Genomic DNA, 23,847 nt, shown 5'->3' with positions numbered 1-23,847 from the left:
CGAGTGCCAACTTCACAAACTAAACATCGCTGTGGTCCTTTGCTGCCACGTCGAATCGCGTATATGTGAGCGCCACAATAATCACCTCTGCAGGATTTATCACATGATTTTGTTGATCCGATTGGTATCCATTTGCATTGCATTATATAATTTAAACATTTGTCTAAAATATAATAATGGATGCATTTGATCTTGATGAAGCAGAATATATTATACCCGAGGTTGATCGGGCCAAGAGAGAATTTTTCGATGATGGAGCGATTCACACTTGGTCGACATGGAAAACTAACTCTATTGATGCCACGATGAATCTGGAACGGGCGAAGAAAATAATCGAGCACATAAAAAACTCGCATAACGAAGAGCGATTTATCTTCGGGATAAAATTTATCGCACAAATGCCTGACGATACTTGGATTATTCGCGATAAACGAGATCCCGTGCGTGGCGGTAAGAAAAATGTCGTTCTTGATAAAAATTCGAAGCCAGGATTGTTATTGGGAATTGACGGTCCTTATTATGCTAGGGCGTACCCTTCTAGTGCTGTTGTTTATGGTATTTATCGGCTGAATAATAATCCTGACATGAAAAATCTACCCGCGATGAAAGACTCTACGATGATAAATTGCGTTGCCGAGCGCGTTATCGAGCATATGAAAAACGCTCGACGTGGATCTGGCCTGACCCAGTTGAGGTTGAGTAAAATTAACGCGTGGGCGAAGACAGTTACTGATGGTGCATCGGTGGATGATGTAGCTGTGTTGAGCAAGAAACTTAAATTTCCAATCACGGTGAAAACATTATCGGGAGAAATATTATACTCATCGCCGTATAGATCTCGAGGAGTACCAATCGAGATTGTTGATCATAATTCACATGCATGGTCGCAATCGGTAATGATATTTCCGCGGGATCGTGTTGTTAAATTTTATCCCGTGAAAAATTCTGCAAAGGACAATTCCGATGCCATGTTCAGATATATCAAAATATTAGCCGCGTCTGATCCAATATCGATTTGGTTATTCTCGAGCGAAGAAAAATATGATCAGTTTATCTTGCCGCGCGGAGATATTTACCGTGATGAAAAATTACACGAATCGATGAAAAATATCGCGGTGAAATATTCGTCAAATCCCGATCAGCTACTGACAAATTGTTTTACGATTCCATCTGTTGCCGCTCACGCCGCCAGAGAGAGAAACTCATGGAAACCTACGAGAAACGAATATCTCGCTGATATTCAACTTAGCTGTATCGAATACGGCCATGGCGGATTGTGGAATACCAAGTATTATTTCGAAGACATGATCTCCATTGACATGAGCGCGTGCTATCCTGGAAGTTTCCTCGGATATGGCGATTGTGCGGATTATTTTGCTAAATTTGGTCATCCCACCAACGAGATGACAAGGGTAGCGATTAACGGACCGTTGCCAGATTTTGTTATGACAGGATTCGCTTATGTTACTTCGTTCGAGTTTGCTGAAAATTTACATAAAATCTGTTATATTTGGTTTGGTCGGCATTTATCGCAGCGTCGTTGGGTCCCTACGGTGTTGTTGAGATATATGCTGGATTCGTCAATGTTAATATCGTTGACGGTGAGCGAGGCGATTATATCATACAGGAAACAAACCGAGGTGTGGTTGCCGACGGATTGTGAAAACGCGAAAGATATTGGAAGAAAAATAATTGGCAAATTTACTCAAGGAGGATCCGTTGATCATAAACACAGGCACGCTAGGTTGTTTATCAACGACGCCGAGATGGACTTTATTATCGCCGATACAGTGTCACGAGGGATATTCTGCAACAGAGAGAATATTATCATTGATGGAACAAAGTTAGGTACGGTAATTAGCTACCTCGACGGAGAATCAGCGCAATATACTCATTTGAGGTCATCGATGCTCGCTTATGTGAGTATAAATTTACTGTCGATGATAAATAAATTTTCTGATATCGCGGTAAGGGTCGCAACGGATTCGTTTTATATCGATAAGAAATACCAGTATAGGCTAGAAAATTTAATCGCCGATGGTTCTTGGGGAACTTGGAGGATAAAAAACGAGGATATCCTAGATTATTGCGAAGACGCCGATGTCGAAGATTGCGATAAATTTCATCGGGATAAATGTGAAGAATCTTCGACGGCTGCATCCGCATTTGACCCGATTTCACGTAGTAAATTCGTCTACATGAATGGTCCTGGTGGTAGCGGTAAAACAACGCGAGCGATAAATTTATTTGCAAATTCTGACATGATTGTGTTGACTCCGACACATAGATTAGCGCGAGAAATAAAGCAACGCGGGGTTGGTTCTTGCACGTATCATAGTTATTTCAAGTACAGCGGTGGATTGTGGGATTCGGCTCGCATGGGAAACAAATACATCAACAAGATAATTATATTTGATGAAATTTGCACAGTAAATCTTGTCACGCTAAAATCGATCTTGACCTGGCTGGAGGGGAAAAATACCGCCGTGATAATGTGCGGCGATCACGGCCAACCTGATCCGATTGATGGTGAATCGCCTCATGAGTGGCTCAGAAACTTCGTTGACTATTATGAGGAAATCGACGCCGATTATAGATCCGATGATATTTTACTGACCGAATTTAAAAAATTAATTCGATTACAACCGAATAAAATTCAATGTGATGTGATGAGAAGAATAATCGACGAGACTCCGATGGATATTTTTCTAAATTTGTGGCGTCCCGATCATCTGATTGTTGCTAGTAGGAAAATTGTTCGTGATACTATCCAGGAGATGTTATTCAAGTTGCATTGCGAGAAATTTCCAACGTTGCAGGTGCCGTTGTGTTACAGACCCGCTGATACCAGAAAACAAAATATTAGTGTTACTTTACCCTGCGGAGAGGAAAAGATCTTGGTCTTGAATGATATTATTCTTGTTGATATTAATCTTGTCAATGACGCGATAAACGCAGAAAGATCGCCATGGAAACTAGGATATGCAACAACGATACATTCGTCGCAGGGATTGACTGTATGCGGCCAGGTCTGGATCGTCGATGATAGAATTTCCTGGTCAAATTTAGTGTATCTGGCCGTGTCGAGAGTAAGAAAATTATCTCAGTTAGGTAGAATTCGAGTAAATCACATTAATGACGCTGGCGGTAGTTGAGTATCTTTCGGTATTATTTGTAATTCTTCCTTGGTAAATCCGCGTTGTGGCGCTAGCGAATCTAAGATGTAAATTGCTGGTCTCCCTGACGATCTTGTTACGGCGGATATTTTGTGTGTTGTAACGCTCCAGTTTGGATCGGTTGCTCTTTTTCTTCCTCCTTCAGCCTCGCCTTCTTTATATAAATACCTGACCGTGACGCTACCTAGCACAGGCGGAATTGTGGAATCTCGCTTTAGGGGTATATTCGATTTTGTAATTGCAATTGCAGGTTTCATTGCTATTGTTCTAGTTGTCTCGTTATTTAGCGCGTTAATCACATGAGGCAATCTCGATACCCAATCGTGAGATCGATTATCTTGGATGAATTCACGCGCGTACTGATATCCGAATAATCTTTCCGCGAGTGTTTTATTGAATCTTTCGACGATAGCTTGATTGTGATGAACACCTACAATACCGCGACGGATTTTAACATTATTCTTTTTCATCAGTGAAGTAACCGCGCCAAGAAATTCTCGACCTGGATCAACCTGGAGAAGCTTCGGCCATGTCAACGGGGATCGGGAATAAATTTCGCTATAAGCCTTAGCGATCTCCGTTGCTGTTTTATTCGATAATGGCTCGGCTTCTTTATACCTGCTAGCAATATCAACGACTGTCAGGACATATTTGTATGTGACTCCGTCGACGGTATCGTAAGGAAGAAACATAAGATCAGCCTGATGAACTTCATTAGGTACGCTGACAGAGAAACTCGCGTACGGTATTTTTTTAGGCGGAGGAAGATATATTTGCCAGACTGCCTGTTTCGATAGCCACGATTCAGCAACGGATTGTTTTACTTTAGCGGCCTTGGCAAGTTTGGCTATTGCTGATTTTCCTCGCCAAAAACCTCGCGGAGAATAATATATCTGCTCCATTATTATTTACCGGCACCGAATACTAATTTACCTTTCATTGCGCCTTTTATCAACCAAGTTACCAATTTCTCCTTGAAACTTTTGTCTGGAATCGCGTCTATTGCGTGAATTAGCCTAATATCAGCAAGATGTCTTTGTTGTAAATCCCCGCTACGATACGCAAGATCGTGATAGTAGCACGCGTTATCGATGGCGTTTACTGGTTCTTCATCTTGTTTGGGTTGGCCATTATCATCGAGTCTTATATCGAGCCTTGTTCCGGGTCCGCAGTAATTGTATCCTGGTAGATGCTTCTCTCCGGGATATTTCGCCCAAGGCAGCCCGGGTAGATTTTTCAAGGAGGCGGTAATGTCTCCTCCGGTTCTATTTTTTTTTGTTTTACAAATTTGAACTTGCGTGTGCTACAAACTTCGCATTCGCCCTTGATTGCGTTCCTGTTGTTGCGTGTGACGATTTCGATTGGATTTAGCGTAGCCGTGTGCGTGTGACACTTAACACAATATAGATCCATGTATTCTAGTAACATGAATGTAATTGATTTTTCCGCCACGAAGCAACGCGAGCAAATAAAACATAACGCTGTATTACCAAATTCGATTAGGATGATAATTATTGGCCCGTCTGGTTCTGGAAAGACGCAATTGTTGCTAAATTTGATAATGAGATGGCTAAAATGGGATAAGTTGTATTTGGTTGCGCCGTCCGTTGATGATCAGCGATGTTATCAGGTGCTAAAAGAATTTAGCGACAATACCGACGAAGGCACAATCGAATTTATCACAGACATCAATGAAGCTCCATCCGTGGAAAATCTAGATGGCGATGTTAACAATCTTGTCGTATTCGATGATGTCATGCTGGACAAGCAAACCAACCCGGCTAGGATATTCTCGCGTGGCAGACATAAGAACACCGATGTGATTTACGTGACGCAGCGATATACGCAAATTCCTAAGGTAATTAGAGATAATTGCAATATCTTGTCGGTTTTCAATGGCGTCGATACTCACACGCTGAGAAATATTCATCAGACCTGGTGCAACGGCGACATGGACATAAACAAATTCAAAAATTTCTTCAGCCGCGCTCAGGCAACACCGCACGGTTTTATCACGATCAATCTTCATGATCCGCGTAGTAGATATCGAATCGGTCTTGATCAAATTTATTCATGAGATCCGCAGCCCAATCTTGCAAAATCGCACCGACACCAAATAAATTCCCCCCCCCCCTAAAATCTTCGTTTTTTCCTTGTCCAGAATCATTGATTTTGCACACAAAAATTGCACTCGGTGACGAATTTACGCAAATTAATTTTCGTAGGAAGCTTTATTTCTGCTTTCTGAGGCTTCTACGGAGAAAGTTCTCGTAGGAGGCTTTATTTTGGCGGAACCGTCTGGTCTGTAGAACTTCCCTGCTGCTTACATCTGGATTTTATCTCAAGGATACCATTTGATTTGCCATCGAATTAGCAAATCTCTGCAGTTGCAAGGCATAAAATAAATGTACTCGTATTCTGATTTTGGATTTAGAAAATAAACGCATAATAAAATAAATTCACCGCATACAGAGCGACCTATTTGATCACAGGAGTATGTGACCTCCCTCGTGGCAAGCTGACTGATATTGCAGGAAATTATAAATTATCAAGATTGGAAGCCGCCGTTCTTTGTAAACTTTACTTGATAATAAAACTAACTATATCACTATTTCTCTTTGACAGCAGACTTGTCGACCTTTTTCTAATTTTTTTTTTTTTACAGCAGATAGGGCAGATACGCCATTCTTTTAGAAAGGCTATGGAAGGGATATATTGACGTAATTAGCATTCTTCACAACTAAAGTTTACTACTGTCAGTATGGTCATTTGCCGGGGAATGGGATGTGGGTGTGGGCACTACATGATCCATTCCTCCAGCTCATGTGCTATGATCTAACGGACTGCTAGCATGCTACTCCTGGTCACTTCAGTCCAAATTGCAACAAGCGGACAATATTGCCTCGTTTAATGATGGTTAAGTAGCAACAGCTTCGGTGTTGTGGAGGATAAGCGCCATTTTATAGGCTATACATGGCAACCAGATATACTTTTGGTGGAGGAAGAACCCGAGAGGATCCACCAACCCATGTGAAGTTATTGGAAAGTTTTCTCTTATATCCACGTTGATCAAGCCGAGACTCAAACTAAGGAGGATAGAGGCGGTGAGGTGAGGGCCTTAGACCCTCAATAGACGGTCAACACACATACATGTACGCAGAGATCAGATGATTATTTTTAACACACGCATTCAATATGTATTAAGGGTTGTAATTCTCTTTCAGAAACGTGCTAGTCACCAAATCGGCAACAATGGTCTCTATGAGTTGCACATTTCACGTTTGACAAGCACTGCTGATGCTACGCTAAATCCAAATCGATTGAAAAAGGGTATAATTTACGAGATATTGACTTGGGTATACCAAACTACATGACAGTCAGTGCATCACATACCATGAATAATGCTGACATAAATGTAGACAAACCGACACAAAGATCAGAAAGTGTGTTGATAAAAAAATGAAGATAACAGCTTTACAACAAAGAAATTGACAAGTCGAGAGACAGAGGCAGGCAAAAAGACATGACCATAGATTGGTAGGTAAGTATGTAGCTAGGTAGGTAAGTTGGTTGAATCATTCATTCGTTGATATGAAGTCTACAGACAAGTGGATGAGCAGGCTTACATGCAGATAGTTCTAACGACTTAAGATAAATTGCATGACATGTACATATTGTTGCACGAAAGAAGGCTGACAGCTCACTAGGTAGCTTAGTATGTGCTATATAGGTAGGTGAAATTAAAGGATGCGGGTTGCCATATTTGCCCAAGTATAGCTTTTCATGTTAATATTTACTTCATTTATATTTCAGGGTTCTTTGGATCGTGTTCAGAGCGTAGCGGCAGGCTAAATTGGAAATACTCGAACAAAACTTATTGTTCTAAAATCACAAAAATATATACAGATTTAGATGCTTTTATATCTTTTAAAGACAATTGTTTCATACTTCCTGTTTGAAGGCTAGTTACAATGACAGAAAAGTGATAAGACAAGCGTGATTATGCTAGACTGATTTTTGTATAATATATTGTTTTAAAGACAAAATTATGCTTTTGGAAATCAAAACGGTAGCCATGTGTACAGTGTTATGTATATTTAATTTGTACTGCGTGCTTAACCTTTGTCCATGATTGAGGATAGCGTTTTGGTGTATACCTGTTTTCTGTTATGTTTGTATATTATAAATAGGTTGCCTACCGATTTGAGTTCAAAGTCTATTTTATTACATAGAATGTCCCGGAAGAGATCTCACCCACATCCTGCTCATTTTATTGTGAATTAGGTTTTTATATAAGGATGTTGTTAACAAAATTATTCATTTCTATCTTAAGAACAGTCTGGTGTAATCATTTTTAGTTGTGTTGAGATATAATTTGAGAGGAATCGGGTATTTAATTTTTTAAAAAATTACTAAGTGCTTTTTAACTTTTGGACTAAAACGCTGCTTTGGAATTATTGATGAATCATTCAAAGACATTCTAGATTATATTATTTTGATACATAAAGACCATTGGTACATCAGCTTGTTCAAGACTATTGGTACATAAGCATATTTAGGACTTGGAGTTCATTCGGAATATTTTAAACGTTTGGACTCAAGACAGAACAGATTATTTGGGAATTAAACTCACATTACTGAATTTCTTTTTAAATGTTCACCTTGTATAATAAGGAAATACATTTTTTTATTTTACTTTATTTGCTTGTTTTGCTTCTTCCTGTCACCTTGTTTCAGACCATGTAGTCATAACAACAGTCGCAATCACTAAATTGTTGTCGCCTGTGCATTTCTTTAATGTTACTGCAAAATCCATTAAAGTAGTCACCAAAGCATTGCGGACACCTGTGTTCAAAAGTATATTAAAGAACAATCTTATTTTGAAAATTCAATAATAATGTTTCATTTCGAGCATGACCACTTTCTTTAACCACTATGATTTGTTTGTAACGGAAGACTGTATATTGGGGAAATGAGGAAATGATTCAGTCATTGAATAAAAGAAAAAAAACGAAAAAACGCTTATATTGATGTTTTTTGTTGCTCAGTACTTTGTTTATACATGTGCTGAAATCTATGTAGGAAGAAAACATTTGTTTTTAATACCATTCAATATATCTAGTTAGTTTTACTCAATATATGCTTTAGAGAGCTCCATGTAATGGTTACAGGTTTGATGTGATTACCATAAAATATGTTAAAGCTTATTTCGTCAGATCCTAGGTGCAATGTTAAATTTTAAATCTTAAACTCGATATTCCTTTGTTCGACTTTCTTCGTAGTTGATTTAAGAAGAATAGCTAACATTGACATTTCTCTTGTAGACGAATCATTAACTTTTGCATATTAGGATACATGTTACTCTAGCTGGTCTTCCATTATTCAGATTAAAACAAAATGGTGACATTTTCCGTTTCCCTCGTGAGTTTGAGCATACTACTATATTCTGCCTCGTCCAGTCTAAACATCCGCGGCTTTTCCTGTTGCATGCTCGATGGTATTGGATGGAACAGTGTTTTGAGGCATATCAGCACACAAAAAATGACTATGTAGTGTCAAGAGAAGATTAAGTTTGAAAAGTGTAAAATAAAGATGCATAAAATTTAGAAAGATGATCCCTTCACAATAAATGTAGAGGAAGTTAAAATATAAAAGCTTAAAGACGTTAAAATTCTGTAAAATGCATATAAAATTGACTGAGTAACGGAGCAAGCATCAGCAGGTACGGTTTACCACCCATCAGTACAGTCAACCCACATTCAAGTTTCGGCATAATGATATGTATGACGCACCCCCCCCTCCCCCGCCACCCTTAATTTGTGTTTGCCATGACTCGTATTAAATTCCAGGGCACTGTGAAAGTTGTTCGTGAGATATCTAATATGAGTAATAAATGTTATATCACGGTCGAAAAAAAGTCAAAAGTATTTGCGGTTACTACAGGAACAAAACTACTGTCAAGATCGAGCTTTGGGTGAATACGATGCAATCGGCAGAAATACATGCAGTTATTTTTTTATTACGAAAATTTGAGAGAATTTTCTTCACAAAGAAACATTTGGAAACCCCTTACCCAGCTGAATCCAAATGATATATATGTACAATAATCCATTATTCTAAGATGTAACAGGGAATAGTAACACCTTCTTCACGCTTGCAATTAGCAAACACTTATCCACAAATTCGCAAGCACACGAACCCTGTTTATTTCGCTTGACATTTCAGTCATCTTACGGTTTTGTATGTAAGTAATTTTAATAATGGCGATACACATGTGTACACTCTGCGTTCGAGTAATCATGATGTTAGAATGAATTTCTTGATATTGATCACAACACAATGAATATTTAAGGAACAGAATGTTTTAGCTAGGTCTGAAACGGTTAGTAAATTATCTAACCGGTTACGCTTAATGCATTATTGGAATGTTAACCTCTTAATCGCACTGGACTCAACAGGTCAACAACAAGTGAAATTAAGTTCACATGCTCGGAAAAATTTACCTTACTTCGTTTGCAAGTTGACCATGTTTGCGTCATACCAGAATTTATCATGAATACATTTCTAAAATATGATGTACCAAAGTCAGAAATATGGTAATAATCCGAAAATGAGCTATCTCGGCAGTCCAGTATTTGCATTGTTATAAAACCTACATGGCATGGAGTACTAAAGGAATCAACGTGTCCGGTCCATCAGTCATATTTAGTCGTTTCGTTATTTTGCTGAAAGACGATGATGGCACTGATGCCAATGAACTTGCTTATTACAGGATTCTTACAGACAAGAACAAAATGGATTTCACAAGTGGTTGCCCACGGCACTCTGCAAATAATAGAACTTATATGTATACAACTCTTGCAGAAGATATTGGCTGACTCTCCTGATCCTGAAGTTGTAATAATAGTAGACAAAAGTGAAACTGACTGGTCAGGGCGATGTTTGCATACCGAGGTTAATAATAGTAGACAAAAGTGAAACTGTGACTGGTCAGGCGATGTTTGCATACCGAGGGTAATAATAGTAGACAAAAGGGAAACTGTGACTGGTCAGGGCGATGTTTGGATACCGAGGGTAATAATAGTAGACAAAAGTGAAACTGACTGGTCAGGGCGATGTTTGCATGCCGAGGGTAATCTGGATTAATAGGATAATTATCTGGAAGATTTTGTTCCAGAAAAAGATCGTGCCATAAGAGAGAGAGAGAGAACGCCAGACCTTGATGGTTTTAAGAGATTTTACTCTCTCTTTCTCTGAAGCGAACAATCACACTATTCCAGCGAGAAGCCAGAATAAGAAAAGAGACAACGTCGACTTACACGCTTACTGAAGTGTTGGTGATTACGTGCCAGTGATTACGAAGATCACATTAGTGGTCCTGAACCAACACCCTCTACCTCCTTAGCCACACATTCAAGAGAGTCAATATTCACTGAGAAATGTCGTTCAGCAGCTTCGAAAAATTATTAGTGGCTTCCAGAAATGTAGAGCCACTACTTACACCCACACAGTAAAATCTAATTAGTTCAAGTCTCAAGTGCCACCAGACAAAGCAGCAGGTTTTATTGCAGGGTTATGTGATTCGGTACTAAAAACATTGAAAACGACAGTGCCAAGCTGAGGAGGATGATCGTTGGAAACTCAATATTACTTACGACAGTTTGATGTCTCCTGCCTGGATCGAATATAGCACACCGACAAAAGAATTAACACCTTACAAAGTCATCGACAGAATTCAACACGTACAACAGAGCAATGACGAGCTTAACATCACTGATGGAAAAGCCACACGACAGTTTGTGTTTTGAGGACGAACCAATGCGACACACTTGCCGTACGATGTTGACGACTCTCAAGGACGGCAAACCAAATACAACGATAAGCGTTCGTTGTATCATTGAGTGTGTAAATATGCTTGATTTCTTACCGGTCAAAGCCACTTGTGTTTCCCTTAAGTTGTACGTGCGCTGAAACGTGTTATTAAGACCAAACTTCTTGCCACAAGGATTAAGAACACGCTTTGACAGGAACGTGGTTGACTGTCGAATTATTTCATGCTCTGGACTGTGGTTGTCAACTGTCAAAAACATACCAAATTTGGCACTATCCTACTACGGAACAATATCGTATGGATCGTGGTTGTCAACTGTCAAAAGCATACCAAATTTGGCAATATCCTACCACGGAACAAGATCGTAATGGCTGCGACTCGAGCCCGATGATTTTCTCAGGCTAAGTAACATATTTCTCAGATTAAAACCAGAAAATAGTTTCTATCCATCGTTGTGTCAGACTAAATAAGACAAATGGATATCATCTATGCACCCTCAAACGCTCTGGATACGACTAGCTCATCGAGATGTACAAATAAAATAAGAATACACGTTTTCCTTGACTTTGCTTGAATTTTGTGAAGGAATATTTCCACCTACGAATCCATAGAATTGTGACGATGCTGTGTGTGTGTGTGTGTGTGAGTGTGTGTGTTGGTGACTACTGTTTTCGGTTTCGTTTACCAGCAAATTCATTGTGGACTATTTATGAACAGTACATGCAGCAAGGCATGCCCACCCAATCTTTGTGCACGAAAGACATATTGTGTTTTAAATATTAAAAATAGTGATGAAGACAAGTTTTACCTTCTTGTGAAATTTTCATTTGTCGCATTTTATCCACGCTTCAGACTTAACTAAATGTGTGTATGCCTAGTTGGTTAAACCAACAAATTTATGCTTGGAAAGATGAACGTGGCTGTAGAAGTCCTGGTTTCGATACTTAGATACAAGAAGAGACTGACATTGTGTGGCACTAATCCACGAAAAGAAGTTAACTCATGACCAGTGGAAGAAATAAATTGGAATTGAAGGCAATTTTAGAAACAGCCGATCAAAAACCTGAAATAGAGGAATAAATATTATAAGTCCACTAGAATAGTTGAACTGTTGTACAGATAGAAAAGGATGAGTAAGAAGTGATATTTCTGGATAAATTAGAGACCATGCACTTCACAGAGGCTAGAAAGAAAGTAAAAAACATAGCGTGTACACAGATTTCATGTGACACAAATAGATCGTGAATGTTGTACTCTTGCTTATTTATATGCAGCTTTGGTAATTTTATTCGTGTCTTATTGGCGTAGTTTATGCCATATATGTTTTTGTGTTTTAATTCACGTATACTGAATGGCAATTATGTTTTACACTTTTTTGAAAAAAACATCAAAGGTGTGTAAAATTACAAAACATCTTGCGTCATTGGTGGTAATCTCAGAATTCTCAACACCAAGGTTATGGCTGCATCTTCCTACTCCTCAATTGTCAAAGTGATTGACGAATAGTTAGATCGTCAAATTTGGGAGACCTTATATTTCTCCATAACTTTAGCATATTGAATGTTGGTTTAGGCAAAACCGAATTTGTCGAACGTTTAATCGAACACAAATCACACTTTTTTAATCATCCACCACAACGAACGTATCATGTGGTATTACAAAGAGTGGTGTTACAAAGAGTGGCAATCGGCTTACACATTACTTAAAGAAAGTGAATGAGAATCGATTTCGTTTGTATAAGGCATTCTTGACGAATATGATGGAATGCTAGTGTTATTTATAATATACAAAATTTATTTCAGCAAAGTAAGGCACTTCGCCACATCAGACTCAACGTCCATCATAAGGTATTCTTTAAAAGTCCAAGAGATAAATCTCAAGTGCAAATGTTAGCCACACAGAAACAACCAGCTTCAGTTATGTGCATGACGATGCCACCTAAAGACCTCATGCGTAAGTATTCGTCAATTTAAAACTGACCACTCCTGATTATTTGATATTTTGTACTATATTTTGCTATTGGTGCCACAAAAGAGTACCTGTCATTTATACTTCATCTTTGGCGTCTGTCTGAAGAATTAAACTATAAAATCATCCTGCACTTCTTTTCTTTCAAACAGTTATCAACATGATAGCCTTGAATTTCATCAGCCAAATTTATTCGGGCACTTTATGCACTCTGTCGTAAAATAAATGCACTAGTCTGTATACATCCTTTAGAAGCCAGTTAGAAAAAAGTGTTACAGCACTACTTCAAAGTTTCATTCATTTGTCTCATTAAACCAAACGCCATTTTGCAAAATCTGAAGCAGCGTTGTCACAACTGGCAGATACACGAATATATACTGAGACCAAAAAAAACCCCCCAGATCATTATGAAACCTGGTAGACGTTGCTGTTAAGGAGATATCGTCATTCGTTCATTTTTAAAATTGGATCCTAATGCCGAAGCTAGAACAACAGAAAAGCCAAATGCCCGAAAGACACCAGCAGACCCAAAAGAGGAGCAGCAGTGCAGCAAATTTAAACAGATAAAAGCTCTAAGAAGAAGTGCCCTTAGTGAAAAAATATCATGCCAGAAAGAGGGCTACTGCTGCTACTACTCGTACATGCTCCAACAAAAAAAAAAAAAAAAAAAAAAAGAGGTAATGGAATCTCCTGTCACTTCTATTTCTTCGCCATTCACAATGATGCCTGTCAAGCTTGATTTAATACCCGTATTTCTTAGTTTGATGAAACACTGGAGACTGATTTCTAAAAGAAGTTCTACTTCTACGCCAAAGGACATTCTCTTTACTGCTCAGGAAACTTGTGTTGCAGCTAAAAACAGAAAAAGTGGTCTCCCCCAAAACAAAAGAACAAGATAGAACATGTGTTTTACAAAATTAATGGACTGATGTAAACAAGCACCGTTACGACTTAGTTGAGAATACCTTACCGTTGGGTGGTACCCATAAAGAAGTTGATATGATGTGACGTCAATCAGTGGAGACAAATTCCTGTATAAAAACGAAACGTAAGTTAAGTTCCTCTTCGGTGTTTTTATTTTTGTTTCTGAAACAGATGTCACCACCACCCTGCTCGTCGTCTCAAGACAAAATCTTCCTCTAAAAAAGGGACAAAATAGGGACTCCCTCCTCGGTGAGATAAACACAGATGTTTTGTCAGTACTGGCGAAATCCAATCCTCTGATGTGGAAACAAATCGTTCAAAGCGCACCCAAAGAAGTAATCGATACCATTTGCAAATGTTAAATGAATGTTTTCAAAGGAATGGTACCTTTGTACAAGCGACGGAAACGACGATTAAGATAACATGGGAACATTCATTGCAGAATGGTGAAAAAGAAAACGCCACTCAATGACAAGATAAAGAAAACTGCTCCCTTGTTAGCACGATTAGAGTGACCACCATTAGAAGGAGTCATGAGATCAGGGTGGAAAGAAAGACGATAAAAAGGGCAGCCTTTCCTGGAAAGACATCACGCTTGTACCTTTGGATCTTATGGAAGGAAGAAAACTAATTTTGGTTCCAAAGAAACGATGGATAGAACGCCATCGTTCGTACAAACAACAGATACATCTTTTATCTCCGAATCCTAATTTCACCAATATATCACAACTACAACACAAGTTACGATCGTTGATGGATCGAATCAGTTTGTCAGAAACAGAAAATTGCTACGGTACGAACACTTATTGCAACGTTTTCAACTTTTCACCATGAAGCTTTAGACGAAAGAGATAAACCTACTCCGAGAGATTCCAACGTCATCGTGAATAGAGAGAAGAAAAAGCCAGCAAGACAATTACATCCTGAGGGATGGAAGAAGAAGAGCAACACACGTTTCAAACTCTGTCTGCTTCAATACCAATTAAGCTTACTTGGTGACATCGTCCCCTACTCTCAAACGAGAAGAAACGAAAGATTGGGTCAGTTAGTACAAGCTTTCAGATTGGTTTCGAAACAAAGTGGTCATCACCCTCTCCGGTGGCAAAAGACAAAAATAGTGACTTTCTAAACCAAAAAACTGGAAAATTGGTTCGCATTGGAAAAAAACCACACGTTATAAAAAAGGTTGTTTATCTAACTTGACAACCGAATTGTTTCGCGTCAGTGGAGAAACATGTGAACCTCCTGTCTTTAACATGGAAGGCATGAATGGAGATGTAAGGAAAGGAACTTCCTACTCGCTTGATAACAATGAATGACGAAAATTATTCATCGAAGAAGACGTAAAGTGTGCAAATGCCGACTTCCAAAAGTGAAAAATTGTGGACAGGATATCCACCTAGTTTTGAAACTTGAATGTCTCTTCAGATGTCCTCGACTATAAAAACAAGAAGTGGATATCATTCCGTTAAAAGCAGCAGCTACCTCTCCTTCACAGAGTTCCTCACGTCAGGAACTAAACAATAACCCCATTGGATGTGGTGTGATGAATGTGTTCCTAAAACTCAAATGTTTATCGTGTACTGTGTCAGGGGAACAGCCATTTTCAAATTGAGCTTGCAAAAAGGTGACAAACAATTGTAGCCAATTTTAATTAGCGCTTGTGTTTTGTATCTTCTCAGACCAACTGAATGTTCCTGGAAGGACATATCTGTATGAATATTTCCTGACATGGGGAGTACACAAGAAGGTTATTGTTATTATAGGGTTTAACACCATTTTTCAGCACAAGATAGGCTATATATGGCGGCCAGTATAAATGGTAGAGGAAGAACCCGGGAAAACCCCGAAAAGAATCACTGACCCACGAGAAGCTACCGGCAAACTTTCTCACATACCCACATTGACCTAGATTTGAACCCACGCAGACAGAGGTGAGATGACAGTGATCCGTAACAGTGAGCGCTTTAGACCACTTGGCTACTCTCTGACCCACGAGTTATATTTTCATTTAGTTTGGGAGAACGACGCAAAGTTAATGAGTTAAGAGTTAGATGGAGGAAATGTTGAGCAGTGACAAGGTCCGATTTCTCTACATTATTTACCCTGAATGAAGGAAGAAAGGTTGTTAATGTCGTGAGTAAAAAGTTACCGAATGTTTTATCAGTGTCATTCACAACGTCTCTGTTTATAGTAAAGGGTTCATTGCAAGAAACGCACTCAGATGGGTCTTCAACCTTTAATATGCAAGTGTGGGTTATATAAGTATGATCAATTCTATTCTTTGAATGACTACCTCGTCCTTGCGGATAAAACAATCAATCAATCAGAGTCAAATAGATCTCAAAAAATGAGATATACTAATCATACTTGCCAAACAAAACAAAATGTGTTTTTGTGTTTGTGTGTGCATGTGTTTGTGTATGCATGTGTTTGTGTATGCCTGTGTTGTTTAAAACTAAAACCTAAAACCTCTTAGCCCTTCATGTATGACAATATGTGTGAGTAAGTAAAGCAGCGTGTCTTTAAACAATGCCTACCCTTGTGTGTGATATAATTTGTGTGTGTATGTACGTATACAGTATGCATAAGCACTCTTACACTTTTCGTTGCATAGCAAATATATGTGTCCTTGGATAGCAATCAAAATGCGGGTGCCGGATTGTATGAATCTGTGTTTGAATAGTTTTTAAAAAAATAGGGTGATGAATTATAGAGTGCACCGTAATTAAAAAGCATTTGGTGGATAGTGGAGGGTGTGTTTGGATTGTAGATATAACTAAATTATCATCAACTTCATTTTCTACTCTGTCCTTAAACAGAAGTAAAAAAGTATAGAAGAGTTGTCAGGCAATAAATTAAATAGAAATTGAATTCATTTATAAATTTATTGCCAAAACTGTTCTACAAACATGCCGTATTTAAATTTAAAGTAAATTCCATAGAAACCCTACATAATTACATGGATTGACGTCACTTTTTGGAATACTTTAAACTAATATTAACATTTAACCTGCACACAATTATCTGAGTTTCCTATTTTGTTGTTTTATATATATATATATATATATATATATATATATATATATATATATATATATATATATATATATATATATATATATATATATATATATATATATATATATATTATTTTCTTGTCATGCATGTGCGGGTTTCCGAAACTGACAAGTATTATGTGACCAGTCCAATTATTAGCCCATTCCGTAGGATCCGGAAGTTTTGTTCACCACGTGTTTTTGTATTCTGTAAAGTTGCAATGGGAAGACCAGGTATATTTGATTTATACAACGGTTTGAAACTAATTTCAGTAGAATGATTCTTTAATTCACTGTATTTAGTATTATTAAAATTCCGTTAGGTATGTTAGATCAAAACAATATGTTGTGCATGTGCATCGTTGCAGCAATTCTGCGTTGTGTAAAGTACACGTTTATCATTATATAAATTTCTTGTACTGGCAACTCTGCGACAAAACATCTCAAATGAAGTCGAGAGCTGTTTTGTCCTACAACGTGAGACGTTCACCCAGACAGTTCTAATAGGGATGGATGTAGGTGTGTGTGTGTGTATGTCGGGGTGTAGTCTTACAACGTAAGAGTAAGTTTTGTTCTGGGGGGTGATGTAGTCCTACATGTAAGACTTTGACTAGCAACAGGGGAAGATTTTGTCATAATTATAGAATATATAAAATGGAATGTTTTCTGCGTAATTTGAGTGTGCAGATTTAAAAAATGAACCCATCTTTATGATATCTTTTCAAATAAATTCACAGGAAGCATTCAAACACATGTATCGTCCACCATTTTTAATATCGGTCTTTGGACACAATTCTTGACCTCCTCTTACTTCATGCTGAAAGTTGCATATTTTTTTGCATATAGTTATATATAAATGTGTTGTGAACATTCAGCTTAAAGAATAAATTTAATTTTTCTATGTTCCAGGTACTTCTGAAGACTTTATGTGCCTTTTTATCACACCCCCTAACATTTTTGCTTGCAATAACATAATCATGAGTCATACCAAGTTGAAATTGTATGTTACTCTTAAAACCAATAGTGCATATTCATTACAGTCTTCTTTATTTAGTAAATAACAATTGCTATTTTAGAATTTAGTTATCATAAGATACATTTGGTCTGTTTTTCCACTAAGTTTTCATTCCAGTAAGTCAGGATTTATATAGTGTCAACTTAGGATGGTGCAACATTAAATTTTGGATATCCAAAATTTGCGATATTTTCATAATAATTCTAGCCAATTTTAGCCATTGTTTATAATAATTCTAGCCAATTTTAGCCATTGTTTTAAGCAATATTACATAGTTCATGAAGTAAAGACAATTGTGGTATCAGAAACTGTCACTGAGTTGGTTCTCAATAAATATTTATGATAATGTATTTGTTTTAATTGAGAAATACTACAGATCGATTCTCTGTTCCTTGGCTTATGATGACAATATTCATATTAATATTCACAAAAAATGGCATGACAATTTTAAATCAGTTTGTTTTCATTCTTCAAAATTCTGAAAAATAGTTGAACTTTTACCTCTTCTGTCCCTACTAAACATGAACATTTTAATTTTAATACCAATGTCTCTAGATTAGAACCGTACATAGAACAGATGACCTGATATTGATAATATCTCAGTGATCACAATCACATACATATTATCAATATGTCTAGTATCACTGAGTCTGTGAGTGATACTCCTGTCGAGTCTCTAACTTCGAAAATATATTACACAACAAAAGTTGTACAAATATTTTGTAATAGGTTTGGTATAATGAATGACAGTATTCTGTATAATCTGATTCCTTGCTATAAACATCTACCTTTTCATACAGTCGTGTTTTTGAACCCAAATTATGTTGTAATTGTTTACATTTTGTACGTACCCATGTGCCGGGAAGAGTTATTGTTCTTGTTGTCATGGGTGACCTTTGAAAAAGATGTAATTCATGGGTTTTCCACAAATATTCGCACACATTTTTACCATTATTCTTGTTAAAAGAACTCCAAACTATTTAAAAAGTAGGCATAGGTGAGCGTATATGTTCGTTTATTTAGTTTTTCAGTGTTTGAAAAATTCGTTTCTCATTTTTTTTACCCTGCTGAATAAGAAGAAAAGGCCCAGTGTCGTATATGCTAAATGTAGGTATTTGAACCATGAATACATAATGTTGGCTTTTTACATATTAAAGCAGAGAAGGTACCGGGTGTAATGAGGTTGACATTTTGAGAAACCATTAATCTTGATCATCAGTGCCTTCTAGGGGCATCCCCTGTTGCTACTTTGATGCTGATATTTATGTTTTGGGCGTCAGGGTCGTACTGCCTAACTAACAGCGCTGTGTAGTGAGTTTTGATGTTGACTAACAGTATAACGAAAGTGAAATTTTCAGGAATATTACACATCACTGGCAATCAATAAGGATGCTTTTCTACAAAGTAAAGTTATTATGTTTTAGCCAGACTTTACTTGCCCTGATGTCTTTTCTCTAATAAATTCAGATTCTCACAAAAGAAATGGACCTGTTTTCAAGTTTTATTGGCCTATATTTCATTTGGGGGCCCTGAGTGGTCTAAGGCACTTTCCATTACGGATCACTGTCTATCTCACCTCTGTCTGCGTGGGTTCAAGTCTCGGATTCGGCCAATGCTTGTATGTGAGAAAGCTTGCTAGTAGCATCTTGTGGATCTGGGGTTTTCCTGGGTTTTTCCTCCACCATTAATACTATGTATAGCCTATCGTGTGCTGAAAAATGGCTTTAAACCATACAACAACAACAATAGCATAAATTCACTTGGCTGGAAAGCTGTGAATGCCAAAATCTGGTTAAGTTGAAATATTATTCTTTAACGACATGACGTAACTGTAAGCAATGTTTCATTTAGTTCAAGAAACATCCCCTACATGAACCTACTTAAACATACTTCGGCATGCATCGACTACCATTGCATTGCAACAAATTCACATGTATATCAACGGAACACGAAAATGCATCCATTTGCTAGTGTCATTCCGCCAGCATAAAGATAGCACAGAGTAAGTATATTAATTACACACAAATTAGTGGAATAGTGTCAATATAGGCGGCCATGTTTGTAAGATATTCCTGAATCTTGGACTATTCATTCCAATGTCAGCTGACATCGGAACAGTTTACAACCTGTTGTTTGGGTACTAAGACATAGCACTAAACAAATACAACATGTGCTCTGTTTTATATTGTAGGATTATTCAGAGTCCGGGGTGTTAATGTAGATGTCTAGTCCTACAATGTAAGATGTCGACCCTGAAATTTATGTTTTGGGTGTTGAGGTCTTGCACGCGAAATAATGGGGCTCTGTAGTGTATTCCGACTTCAATTAACATCGGAATTATGATTTAAATTTTCAGGAATGTCACACACTTGGCAGTCCATATTGAAGCTTTTCTACAAATTAAAGTCATACATTTTTTGGTCAGACTTTACTTACTCTGATGTCTTTGTTTTAATATCTTCAAATTTTCACACAACCAGATGGACATGTTTTCAAGTTCTGTTGGCTTACATTTCATTGGCTACAGTGTGATATGAATCATTAATGAAACAAAGCTATGTAAACACTTTCTTCAGCATTAGTATATTTTTTATCCATTTCATTAAAGAAACATGCATCAACTTAATCTAATATCGCATCAAAGCTTCCATCGAAATCCAGCCAACCAGTCTCCCTTGGAAATATTTTTCTTTGCGCCCTGAAATTTGCCAAATTAAAAAATTTTGAGCCACTTGTCAGTCATATGAGCCATTTTATGCTATGATGAAGGGACTTAAATATATGCATAATACACCTCTCCCTTGATAACTCGTGCACAACGGGGTCCACAAACATAGACCGCACTGTAAGAAAATACTTTGCCATTGAGAAAACCGTGTGTGTGTGGTGGCAATAGGGAACTTGGCTGTTTATCGACTGAATCCTCATTTTACAATCACATCGATAATAAATTTTAATGACACTTTTTCTAATGAAGTTGTTCGTTATTCTGTTTCAATAACATTTATTTTCAAAATGTTCAACATATGAAAGATCGTTCCAACTTGTTTCAACAGCCATCACGTGTTCACAGAAAAATCTATGTTTTACATCACTGCTTTTTGTTTTCTTGATGAGTCTGGTTCCCGTAGTGGTGTTTAATATTATCCTGCCAAACCGGTAGTCCACACAGCAGGGAATTAGACTAACTGTTGATTCACCACCAAACAAGATTCCTTTTTTCCTCAAAAACATGCAACATTTATTTTGTGAGACAATCTTCTACTTTGAAACTCAATTTTTATATTGTTCAATTAGTACAATATTGATGTTGTGATTTCATTGGAAGTATTAATGAAACTTCTTATCGTCCTTGAGGATATATCTAAGTGCCAGTTGAAGAATTCTCTGAAACAAGCATGCCCACAATGGTTTTATCTGTGAAATCGAGCTCTATGTTTTGCAAAGTATTCATTTCGCTTGTCTGCCTTGTTATCTTTGATCAGTGATGAAAGAGTCAGTTAATTTAAGATAGTTCATGTTACATACACAACAAAATTTATAAGTGTTTGATTGATCAAATGAAGTGAGTTAACCCGACATACGACCGGGTCTGTTAGATCTGAAATTTGTAGGATTTTTGTGCCTTTTAACTTTTCTTTTATTCCACCTCCTTTATTTAATTCAGTGCAACAATACAACAAATACTTCTGGAAGTCGGTTATCAAAACACGGTCAGCACTTAATTAGGTTCTCAGAGAAATGCTTGTGGACATTCTGTTAGGTAGATTGACACATTTTATTTTTAATTACAAGAGGACACATTGCATTTATGATGATTACACTTAAAAGCAACTAAAAGATAGAACTAGTACACAATTTTCAGTGGATGAAAAATTATTTGATTTATATTTATTTATTAAATTACTACCTCCACTCAGTTTAAGTGACATTTTCATTGATAGAAATTTCCTTACATATCGTTAATTGTTGTGTACTAGAAATGTTGTTTGGAAAGACAATGTAAAAAAAAATGTATGACCTATTTTTTAAATTTGATATTTCAGTGTTGATTAAAATTTTCAGGTCCTATCTACCATTTTTGACTATAAAACGAGTGATGCTTGAAAGTTTCCATTACCAATTTTGATCGCGATTTTCTTCAAGTTCAACAAACGGATCAATTTTTGGGATATTTTCTGTTTTTAAAAAAGGGATCCATGTCTGCCTCTGCGATATAAGCGGGTTCGCTGGTTATCAGGGCAAAAGTTATCGAAAGGGTCGTGTATTATAGTGGCCTTGATTTTAATCTATATAAACATGATAATAAAACAGTTTTACATGTTTTTATTACATTTCAAAATTAATTATTAATCAGTATAACAATAGCATTATATGCATGTGAAGCAGAGATGGAAATTTTCCAGTTTTAGTTGGAAATCAAGTATAATAATGTCCAATTTTCATTTTTTTGGTAAACTTTCTGGTGGATTTTGTTTCTTCTTCCATTTTTTGATATAAAAAAATTTAAAATAGGAATATTTGTTCCTGAAATTAATTCAGGTAGGAAAGAAGGTAATGAAACACCAAGACCCTGTATACCAGAAGTTAATTGGACAGGTGGTAATTGTTCATTGTTTCAGTCATTTATTATGCAGTTTCAAGTAATGTCTTGCACACTCAGATCTTTTCGTGGCTTCTACAGAATTGAAATTTGTTGAAAGAGAAATATGTATGGATATAACTAACTTTTACTAGTCAGTAATAAAATCCGTTCAAATGGAGCTGGCTTGAAGAAAAACATGATCTTTTGGGGAAATTGAAGGAACCAGGACTTGCCTGGTGAATATGAGCTGCAAAGACAAAATTAATTCTGGATCAGCATGCAATAAAGTGCTTCCTAACCATGCTAAAATGATATAGGTGGCGCTCACCACATAATATGTACTTTTGAGAGAGTGACGTATGTAAGGTGAAGTAGTTCGCATTTAAAACATGCACAGTGGAGAGAATGTTTGCATACCTCTATGCTACGTTAATGTAATGTGGATGATATTTCTTTTGGATATTGTACTTTGGGAAATTTTACATGATTTAAGCACACTGCTAACTAAAATGACTGCTCCCTTGTGTTAAAAAATCAGTCTGAATTAGTCTAAAGTACACTATACATAGCAGCTATTAAAATAGGGAAAATGAATTTTGCCAGACTAGACAATACCAGCTTCTGAAAGTGCAATGAATGAATTACCAAATATATAAAATGTAAAAAAAGTTATCGGCTCTTTTTTATACAATTTACCTCTGAAGTTCAGGAAGTGAAAATGACCAAGTAGTGCTAGCACTTTTTTGAAAGGTGCACATTTGAAGTAAGGCCAAGCTGTATACTCTATAACCCATAGTACACCCATCAATCATACACCAAAATAAAGGGAATTAAAGGTTCTTTGCATTATACCTAAGATATACAAGGTCTTTTTTAAATAGCCAGTATAACCAGTGAGGAAAGCCGGGAAATTCTTTTTCTTTAAAATCCTAACCCTATGCAAAATGCGAAACTGTATAGCGCCACCATAGCACAGACAGAGAAGATCAGGTTTACGCAGAAGCTTCCAGCGGTTTTTTATTCGCTTTCTTCTTTGAAAATGGCAGTACCGCCTCAGTGCAAAAGAAATTGTTTCCAGTCGGTTGACCATCACAGTGTTTTGTTGCCGACCATAGCACTTTTTCACCCCAGGGTAGAAAAAAATACTGAAATTTATATGTGCCTTTAATTGAGCTTGTTTAGCTCACTACTTGAAGTGCTTAGTACATTTTATATACTAATCATCGTAGTATATATAATTAAAAAAGAAAATTCCCTAATTTTAAAACCAGTGCAATAGGAATCACATT

The 23,847-nt window shown here is 37.1% G+C and overlaps 1 protein-coding gene across 1 annotated transcript in view; it reads left to right on the top strand.

The window, feature by feature from the left end:
- Nucleotides 1-17,096: 17,096 nt before the first annotated feature.
- LOC149794341 (rRNA 2'-O-methyltransferase fibrillarin-like) overlaps nucleotides 17,097-23,847 on the top strand; it is a 37,201-nt gene continuing 30,450 nt past the window's right edge. The window contains exon 1 of the mRNA XM_089968490.1: nucleotides 17,097-17,192. Coding sequence (XP_089824616.1) covers nucleotides 17,180-17,192 — 13 coding nt within the window. The 5' untranslated portion in view covers nucleotides 17,097-17,179. The remainder of the gene's footprint in view (nucleotides 17,193-23,847) is intronic.

Source organism: Sinohyriopsis cumingii, chromosome 8 (genome assembly GCF_028554795.1).
Source record: "Sinohyriopsis cumingii isolate HCF-2022 chromosome 8, ASM2855479v2, whole genome shotgun sequence".
Lineage (NCBI taxonomy): Eukaryota > Metazoa > Mollusca > Bivalvia > Unionida > Unionidae > Sinohyriopsis > Sinohyriopsis cumingii.
Note: the sequence above shows the minus strand (reverse complement) of the source record. Positions and strands in the feature narration are given on the sequence as shown.